Raw genomic sequence first — 10,458 nt, 5'->3', positions numbered from 1 at the left:
AGAAGAGGAATAAGAACATTTCATCACAGAATTGAATCCACACGAGCCAGCTCCAAGGTGAGTACACGACCAATTTTTATAATTTTTTGGTGTGCCATGTCGAGGCTCATGTAAGAGCGAATACATAGAAACATATTACAAGGCAGGAGACAAGAGGGGTGGGAGAGGGAAGCACAAAATAATGGGGAACAAAGATAATAGGAGTTCTGTGGAAGGGAGAGGGATGGGGGCAGGGTACATGGGGTAAACACGATGGTACTACAGGGACTTTTATGAAGGAAAATAGGGAATTTAAAGGACGTGGGTTTGGGGTGGTTTAATAGGGGTAGTAAAGATCAAGATTTTGGAAGGGGGAAGATATGAGATGATGATGAACAGCTGTTTTGAATACATGGAGGGAGGAGTGGGATTGAAGAGAGTGTGGGACTTTGTTCCAGAGGTGGGGTAAAAAGAGGAATGAAAGAATGAAGGTGAGTAGTGATTTTTGATTTTGACAGTTTCACCAGAAGGGGTTTTTTTGGCAGACCTTGAGCACCTTGAGGAAGTATAGGGGGGACAGATCACAGACTGAGCGGGAGGGGGGGGACAAGGCTGGAGAGGAGACAGGAGAAGACAGAAAGACCACCGACCGGCCTCTGGTGAGAGAGTGAGAGACCCAAAGACTCAGCTTCATCACGGGAGATACTAATGATCCTAAAAGCGTTGGATTCCACAGTATGAAGTTGAGCTAGGTGTGAGGCAGGAGCACCACTCCAGAGGGAGTAGCAGTATTCCATCAGACTGCAGATGAAAGCTTTGTATGTGTTCAGGAGCTCAGGTGTGCCAAGGAAGGACTTTGCATGATGTAGGACGCCCAGTCGGTGACTGGCTTTGGAGGCCAGCTTGGAGATGTGGCTTTCCCAGGAAAGATCGTGGCAGATAGTGAGAGCCAAAAGCTTGAATGAAAGGACTTCCTCAAGAGGATTGTTGAGAAAGTAGATTGGGGGGGGGGGGTTTCCCGATGGTCCTTTCGGAGAGATATAGTGAGGGTTTGAGATTTGTCAGGCTTGTGATTATATCCAGGTCTGCAGAGAGTGAAGAGGCTGCTGCCTGCTGATCAGAGGGATAAGAGATGATATGGCAGAGGATGGAGTAATCAGCAAAGAGATAAAGAGGATTTTTCAAGCCATCTGAGAGATCATGGATGAAAACCAGAAAAAGCATAGGGCCAAGAACACTGCCTTGAGGAACTTCAGCCTGGACGGGAAGAGGAGATGAGAGAATTCCATTAAGAGCCACACGTTGACTGATAGGAGAGGAGGTCTGTGAGCCATGAGTAGAAACTGCCTTGGGTTCCATAAGAAGAGAGTTTGGTGAGCAGTGTGGGAAGCCACACTGTATCAAAAGCTCATGTCATGTCCAGGGAGATGGCTCTGATCTCATGTTTGGCATTTAGGATCTCCATCCATTGTTGGGAAAGCAGAAGTTGCATATCCAGAGTTGAGTGACCTGGTCTAAATCCAAATTGATGATCGGAAATCAAGCCATTGAAGAAGAGGAAGAATTTCATGTCGGAAGCGATGATGATTCCATAACCTTGTTGATGATTGGGAGAAGGCTGATTGATCTGTAGTTGCTGGGATCTGTTTTTGCACCTTTTTATGCAGGGCGGTAATGTTTGCTGATTTCCAAGCAGATGGCAGATGACCTTGAGAAAATGAGAGGGTGAACAGAACAGAGAGAGGGTGAGCAAGAGCAGAGGAGCAGGTTTTTAGAAAAACTTGGGCTGATGCCGTCTGAACTGGTTGCAGAATCTGGATCCCCATCCCTCTCCCTTCCACAGTTCACCTCATGTGTCTGTTCCCCACTGTTTTGTCCCTTCCACTCCCGCCCCTCTTGTCTCATGCCTCCTTGCTGTGAGTTGTGTGTTAGCTCTCAGACGAGCCTCGACCAAGGTATACAAAAAAAAAAAATCTGAGTTGAGGTTTGACAGAAAGCTCTCCACCTTGTCAGGAGAAAAGGACACAGAGTCCAAGAACAGCTGTGTGCGACTGGGTAAGGTGGGTACAGAAAGCGGTGGGTTTGGGACACAAGATATAAGAGCAAACACAGAGGTTAGACATTCAGCCTTTTCGCGTGTAGTGTCAGCAGTATGGCCAGTTGAGGTAAGGGAGGGATGGAGGGGGAACATACACCCAAAATGGACTTAACTGGATGCCAACCAGACTTTTTTTTTATTATTATTTTTTTTTGTATACCTTGGTCGAGGCTCGTATGAGAGCTAACACACAACTCACAGCAAGGAGGCATGAGACAAGAGGGGCGGGAGTGGAAGGGACAAAACAGTGGGGAACAGACACATTAGGTGAACTGTGGAAGGGAGAGGGATGGGGATGGGACGGGGAACATAGCGAAGAGAAGATGGACATTTCAGGGACTTTCAGGAAGGAAAGCAGGAGAAATGAAGGAAGTGGGCTTGGGTGGATTATTGGGGGTAGAAAAGATCGAGGATTTGGATGGGGAAAGATAAGAGGTGGTGGTGAACAGCTGTTTTGAAAGCCTGGAGGGAAGAATGGGAAAGAATAGAGTGAGGAAGTTTATTCCAAAGGCGGGAAAAAAGAGGAATGAAAGAGTGAAGATGAGCAGTGATTCGTGATTTTGATAGTTTTACCAGAAGGGGGTTGTTGGCGGACCTTGAGCGCCCTGTGGAAATGTGGTGGGGACAAATCGCAGAGAGAGCGGGGGGGCAAGGCTGGAGAGGAGTCGGTAGAAGACAGAAAGACCACCGACCAACCTGCGGTGATTGAGTGAGAGGCCCAAAGACTCAGCTTCATTGCGGGAGATGCCGATGATCTTAAATGCCCTGGTTTCAACAGCATGAAGCCGAGCAAGGTGGGAGGCAGGAGCACCAGCCCAGAGGGGAGAGCAGTACTCCATCAGGCTACGGACAAAAGCTTTGTAAGTGGTCAGGAGCTCAAGAGGGCCGAGGAAGGACTTAGCACGACGGAGGATTCCCAGTCGGCGACTGTCTTTTGAGGCGAGGTTGGAAATGTGACTTTCCCAGGAAAGGTCATGGCAGATAGTGAGACCTAGAAGCTTGAAATAAAAGACTTCTTCCAGAGGATTGTTGAGAAAGTGGATGGGGGGGTTTTGTAAACGGTCCTTTCGAAGAGACATAGTGAGAGTGTGAGATTTGTCTGGATTGAAAGACATGTTCCACGTGTTGGACCAGTTTGTGATTTTATCCAGATCTGCAGTGAGTGAAGAAGCTGCTGCTTGCCGGTCTGAGGGATGACAGATGGTACGGCAGAGGGTGGAGTCGTCGGCAAAGAGAAATAGAGGATTTTCCAGAGAGTCCGAGAGATCATTGATGAAAACCAGAAAAAGAACAGGGCCCAGAACGCTACCTTGAGGAACTCCAGCCTGCACAGGAAGAGGGGATGAAAGAACTCCATTTAGGGCCACACGTTGACTGCGACAGGAGAGGAAGTCTGCGAGCCCTGAGTGGAGATGGCCTTGAATACCATGGGAAGAGAGTTTGGTGAGTAGGGCAGGGTGCCAGACTGTGTCAAAAGCACGTGATATGTCCAGGGATACGGCTCGGATTTCCTGTCTGGCATTGAGGACCTCCATCCATTGATGGGAGAGTAGAAGCAGCATATCCAGGGTAGAGTGACCTGGTCTGAAACCAAATTGATGATTGGAAATCAAGCCATTGGAGAAGAGGAAGCATTTCATATCTGAGGCGATGATGGATTCCATCACCTTGCTGATGATTGGGAGAAGGCTGATTGGTCTGTAGTTATAGAGATCTGTTTTTGCACCTTTTTTATGCAGGGCAGTGATGTTAGCAGATTTCCAAGCAGATGGCAGATGACCTTGGGCAAATGAGAGTGTGAATAGAACAGAGAGAGGGTGAGCAAGAGCAGAAGAGCAGGCTTTGAGGACACGTGGGCTGATGCCGTCTGGACCGGTTGCAGAATCTGACTCGAGGTTTGAAAGCAGGCTCTCCACCTTGTCAGGAGAAAAGGATACAGAGTCCAGGGACAGTTGGGTGCGACTGGGTAAAGTGGGTAGAGATAGTGAGACGCCACAAGCTTGGAGGAGGGAGACAGGTTTGAAAGTTCAGACTTGAGATGAGAAAGATGTGGTTTCCTGGCTCTCCTCAGGGTAGATACACACTTCTTCAGAGCTTTGTGGAAGAAACTGAGATTGCCTTCCATGAGGCGAAGACAAGTTGCTTCAGGATAACTGCCTCGCCACAAGCTTCAGTGTACCATGGGTGGGAGGAAGGGTATGACAACTGAAGAAGACATTTGATAAATCTGAGAGAGAGAGAGAAGAGAAGAGAAGAGAAGAGAAGAGAAGAGAAGAGAAGAGAAGAGAAGAGAAGAGAAGAGAAGAGAAGGATTCTATGAAAGAATTCCCAGGACGAGTTGATGTCAGAGGAAGTAAAAATGGGAGACCAGTCTTGAAGTTTGATGGCTGTTTCAAATCCCTGCCGGTCGGCCTGAGTGAAGTGCCAGACTCATCTGCACTGAGGTTGTTATTCTGCCATTTCCTTAGTGTTTAAAAAGAGCAAACAATAAACAATGCTGAATGCAATCATCAGGGAGATTGGGATCTGTGTGCGCTTTAACCCTTCTGGTTCATCTGTCTTGGTGATTCCTTAAAGGCTTTTGTTTCATTGTTCTTCGTGATCCACTAATATCCTGACTGTAACCTTATGACTGATCTCTTTAAATGAGCAACCCCACATTAAGTCATGGTGTTGCTGCCATTCCTTGAATTACAGGAATTCTGCTTGAGGTTTAAGCCATGCATTGACATTTGGATTAACAGAAAATAAAATCTATTAACAAAAACAGAACAGAAAACATTAACAAAAACATTAACAGAAAAGGATACGAACAATCAAACATCTGGTATGATATTGAATATGTAGATGAAAGTCAGTGAAGAGGAAATATTGTGACAAAGCCAGATAATAGCAATTTTAATCCAACCAGGAAAATCCATTATCAGAGGCTGGGCAGATGAACAGGGGAACACGTTCCACATCCATTGAGCGTATTTGAGGATCAGAGGGCGCTCTCGGTCTCTTCTCTTTTGCTCTGTGATGAGCACATCATGAGGGATAATCGCCTGGTGGATAAGGATGAACCGCGATGAATTGCTTTTTGGCATGCGCTCCATGACCGAGCGAACCACTCCTCTTGAACCCACAACAAAAAGTAATCTGTAACAAATCCGCAGGATGTCAACTGGGAGGAGCAGGAAGCGCTGATGTTTGATGGATGGGTCGACTGTGGGAGGAGTCTCGGAGGTCAGCCAAGCGAATACTGGAGCAAACAGATGTTAATCCAATGGGATGTGCAAAAGGCTAAAGTCAGACAAGAATTTGGACATGCTAGAGAATGATGTCCAAACGAAAAAACACCTTCCGAGGCATTTAACATGCACATGCTGTTGCAAGCAAACAATATATGGACAGCTTGGCACCACCTCTAAAGAACAGCAGCTTTGAGCTGAAGCCTCACTCGCAACATGCCAGTTGGGTTGTGCTTAAAACTGGTAGCAGGTGGTAGCAGGTAACATTAAGGGGAGTGGTAACAGGTGTGATGAATCACAAGAGAAATTAAAACACAATGACACTAGAGATAGAGTTCAACCCTATTTCGGGGGTCGTTGCCTGAGCCAACAGCAGCCAAAAGGGGGATGTTGCCATTTTCCTTCAACAATTGCTGCCACTGGAAGATATTTAAAACGATTAAACTTAAAGATATGGGAAATGGTACGTTGAATAGCTTTTAAATATCTTTCAAATTGCTTAAGAAAAATTACAATGTCCCATCTTGGGTGGCATCTCATATTGGGTGACCTTCCTTTACCGATAAAGAAATAACAACGAAGATATTACATTCAAGAACTAATCAGCTCTCTGTTGTCACCAACTAACTCATCCACCAAGTTTCATTCAAATCCGTACATAACCGTTGGAGATATCATGCAATATCGTTTTTAGCCCAATCTTTCAATGGTGAAGAATCAGATGGAAATTAAATAATTCTCGTATCCAGATTCGGATTCGGATCTTCAACAAAATCGAATCAATTCGTCTTTGTCACACACCCAACCTGTCCACCAGGTTTCGTCTGAATCCGTCAATAATGTTTTGAGATATTGTGCTCACAGACAAACAGACAGACAGACACAGAGGTGAAAACATAACCTCTGTCCACCTTCGGTGGTGGAGGTAAGCCAGATAACAATAGCTTATTTTTACATTATTATAAAAAAACACTCAATCAGGAGGAAGGGTTGGGCATTGGGGAAAAGGGGGAAGGGGGAAGGGGGAAGGGGGAAGGGGAAGGGGTGGGAGGTGTTAGAATCACAACAAATAATAATTTTCAGGAGCATTACGGAGATTCAGGGCTGGCAGGATCGCCTACATTAGAGGTTTGTGAACGTCCCTTTGAGCTGTCGAGCTTGGGTTCAAATCCCGAACCAGCTATAAACTGTCATTCCTGTGTTTCACAGGCTGGGTGATTCATCAATGTGTGCCGTCCCTCCGATGGATGTTAAACTGGAATCACGTCTTCCGGTATTCGTCAATGAACGTTAAAGATCCCACTGTGTCCTCAGTGAAGAGTAGGTAAGCTATTGCCGGCACCCTGAAGAAATTCCAAATTCCTGCCCCAACTACTGCTGCGAAGACAATGGCAAACCACTGCTTCAGTGGCACTTGATGCTCTGTCAAGAGTATGGTGCGACATATATATATATATATATATATATATATATATATGTATATATTAATTATTATTATTATTTATTTATTAATACAGATACAAAGGGAGGGGTGGGTTAGATCCACATTTAATCTGGATAATTGTTAAACACCAAACTTGTATATAACTTTGACATGCGATGCGAATCGTCTGGATATTTAAACATCCTTGATGTTTTCTATGACGAGAAATTAAATAATTATTCGATGTTACACCTTCTCTGTGATCTCACTTGCCATCATCTCCATCTTCAGCACATTCGTTAAAGCACCAAACACAATTTCTGGGGATTGGTTATTTTTAGTTTTTGTATCAAGTCAAGGCTTGTAGAAGGACAATAATGCAAAACAAAGCATAAATTAACAGAACAAGAAGAACAGTGGAAATTGGGGAAAACACCAACAAGGTAGAGCGACACAGCGGAGGGAAGAATGAGATCGAAGACGGGGAGGAGGACACAGGTGGTGAACAAGGTGGATACAAACTCAGACATAGACAGGGCAAGAAGAGGGTAAGGGAGAGGACAGGATAGGGGAAGGGGGGGGGGGTGATACAATAACCTGGAAGTAAGGGGTGGATTTGGGCACGGTTAATGAGGTATTAAGATATCATGAGTATGGATGGGGGATGAGTTGAGGTGGAGGTGAACAGCCATATTGAAATGGAAAGAGGGATTGCACAGACTGATGAAGTTGGTTCCACAGGTGAGATAAATAAGGAACAAATGAGTGGAAGTGAGCAGTGATCCTGGATTTGGGGAGTTCAACAAGAAGACGGTTGCTGGCAAACTGTGCATGTCATGCAGGAAACTGTGAATGAGAGTGTGGGGGGGGGGGTGAGGGGAGAGTGTGAAAGGGACAGGTGGTGCAAGACCTGAAAGCAGGCGGTAGAAGACAGAGAGGTCACCGACCGTCCACGATGTGACAGTAACAGGCCCAAAGAGCCAGCAGTTTTATCGTGAGATATTCCAATGATTTTGAGGGCCTTGGTTTCCATCAAGAAGTGAAAGATGTGGGGCAGGACCACCAGCCCAAATGGGAGAGCAGTAAACTGGAAAATCCAAACTTAAGTGAATTTCCATGAAATTTCTGAAGAGGCCGCTTGGAATCTCCCCAGTGGCTTTGTGCAAGGAATAAAAGTGAAAATTTTTGATCCTAATCAGATTTAGTGATTATCGCCTCTTGAAATTTGTTTTTTTTTTCACTTTCAACAAAAAGAACAAGTTTAAAAGATTCAGGCCCGAAGGGTCACGTGGTTATGAAATATGGTCCAAGTCACGAGATTTCACTTCGATTAAATGCCATCACGTTGCCGTTCCAACGGGACTAACCACCCTGAAGCTGTCACAATTCAGTGCCAACATTTAGCCGGCTGTCATATTTCATTGCATCCGCTTGTGGATATCATAAATCCCATGGTAGCTTGTACATATTACTGTCATGGATTATAGTGCTTGTTTGGTGGGATTCCTGGCAGCACCGTGCCTGGGTCAGAGTGGACTTCAATATTAAACACGAAGACCTCATTACATCACCAAATTTCCAAGCACATTTAGCATCCTATCGTCCCCTGGCCTTGCACCGTGACAAACCTTTCCTTGTTAAAATAGTGACAAATATCTGCAGGCTTACCATTAGCCTGCAAAAGAGATTCAGACTTTTAAAGGAGACATTACATCAACGGACATGCTTTTATTAGCCTCAACAAGGTGTATCAAGGAGTAACAAGGTGGAATGTGGCAAGCAGGCAGAGAAGAACTCACGGACAATCGGTGTAACGCACAGACGATCAACGTAACGGACTAATGCAAACAAGGTAATGCATAGGGTTTAAACGCACATGCTCTTTTTGAAAAGAGCAGACCATTGCATGTCCGAACTCTAACCTGTGTCTGTGACTCCATGTTTATAGACCATGGGCGGCCAAATTCTAAACGTTTCACTCCTAATTTATGAGGGCACTCCTCACATCAGCGGTACAGATACGCGACTCCACCCTCCCAGAAATGATGCAACCAACAGGCAGGTGCTGTGCACATGACAAGAATGACAACAGAGGTACGTTGAGTGCAATGCACGAAGATGGTCCAGACAGGCGGTTCTCGCAGCCAAGAATGAACCAGAATATCAACATCCTAATTTATCAATGGGGGTTGTTCGTACGGACAACATCGATCGCTGATGTATGACTAGGCGTGCTTTCGGCGGACACTCGCAGACATAACTTTGTATGCGAGCATCTGTTTTGGAAATTCTCTCCTGCCATATACGTTCGCATCTGACCAGTAAAAGGGGATCTTTAAAAGGACCTTTTAAATGGAACCTTCTGCTGATACACACGAGAGATAGCTGATGATGATGATGTGCGCATCCCCTATCGCTGTGCACACTCTATCGATCTTTATCTTCACTTCGTTAATTCATATTGCGGGTGACGGGTTGGCATAGCTCAGAGCTGTCTGGTGTCCGGTCGATTTCCGACCCACTGTGAATTGTAGACCTGGTGCTTCTTGGTGTTTCGCAGGCCGGGCGTTGCATCACTGAGTGCATCGTCCTTCGCGGTGGGGACGTTAAGCCGGGTGTCCCATCTTTCGGCTGTCACTTGCGGACGTCAAAGGATACATGTCGGTACCTTTTGGAGTGAGGAGGCCATTGTGTAATGGTGCACCCTTGCCAAATGTCATATGTCTTCCATGACTAGTACTGTGAAAACAAAGGCAACCCTCCTACCCTCCCTCTTAGTAATCGCTATGGATAGACTGCTTCGCCAGCATTGTTGCTCTTGAAAGTGTCTGCCTCTTAGACGGATGGATATTGATGTTTGTTTAACTTTAAAGACGTCAAAGTGATGTGATACGCACGCTGATCCCAATCGCTGAGTTTACAATGATCTTTAGGAACCGTCATGTCATCTGCCATTCGAGAGTGGAGGGCGCAACGCCAAGATCTTGGTTTTACTTCTGTACAGATGTCATAGTGAAGTGAATGAGTACAGAGCTGGACCAACTGGAGGTGCACCAGCGACATTCTCACCTGTTTGGCAATCGGCACCAGCACCAGAATCAGCACCAGCAAGGGGAGGCGTGAAGTCCGATGGGTTCGCGAATCCCCCGGGCACATCGTGCTGGCGATCAGCGGCGCGTACAAGGTCCACCAAACCGAAACATCCTCCATAAGATGGTGACTGGTGCGACGTTCATCGTTCCGCGGCAGAGGGAACCCGGAGTCGCGCACCTGCTCACCCCAATCCGCCCACCCAGCTCCGTCTCACTCCCATCTCCGCCTCCAGAACTGAACGCGCATCGACGACCGGGCGCTTCCCTCCCACATTCCCTCCCACACCCTGCGGAGGGTGCTGGGAATACCGTTGCGGTGGGATCAGCCTCGTGATCACAGCGATGGAGTAGGAATCCATCGCCCATCGGGATCGATTGACTAAAAACGCGATGAATGAAACGGGCATTGAGATGGGTGAAAAACGTTTATCATTCACATGAGTGTAGGCCTTTTTTGGTCTTCAAAGGCGAATGGTCACATCACGTTGATGGTTTTGATATGATGTGACAACAAATTATTGCCATGCGATATCATGTTCAAAGGTGTCCTGACTCCTGAGATAATCAAAAGTTAACATACAGTGGTGTGCTTACCAATACACATATACTACCTGAGCTAATTCGTGTCCTGTG

The 10,458-nt window shown here is 46.2% G+C and overlaps 1 protein-coding gene across 1 annotated transcript in view; it reads right to left on the bottom strand.

The window, feature by feature from the left end:
• LOC147012956 (noelin-2-like) overlaps window positions 1-10,057 on the bottom strand; it is a 110,386-nt gene extending 100,329 nt beyond the window's left edge. Inside the window, exon 1 of the mRNA XM_085854353.1 lies at window positions 9,803-10,057. Coding sequence (XP_085710479.1) covers window positions 9,803-9,943 — 141 coding nt within the window. The 5' untranslated portion in view covers window positions 9,944-10,057. The remainder of the gene's footprint in view (window positions 1-9,802) is intronic.
• Between the last annotated feature and the right edge of the window lie 401 nt (window positions 10,058-10,458).

The sequence above is a fragment of the Eptatretus burgeri genome, chromosome 14 (assembly GCF_056783735.1).
Source record: "Eptatretus burgeri isolate ZD-2024b chromosome 14, Ebu_testis_v1, whole genome shotgun sequence".
Taxonomy (NCBI): Eukaryota; Metazoa; Chordata; class Myxini; order Myxiniformes; family Myxinidae; genus Eptatretus; species Eptatretus burgeri.
The sequence above is the reverse complement of the archived record's forward strand: the minus strand, read 5'-3'. Positions and strand labels throughout refer to the sequence as shown.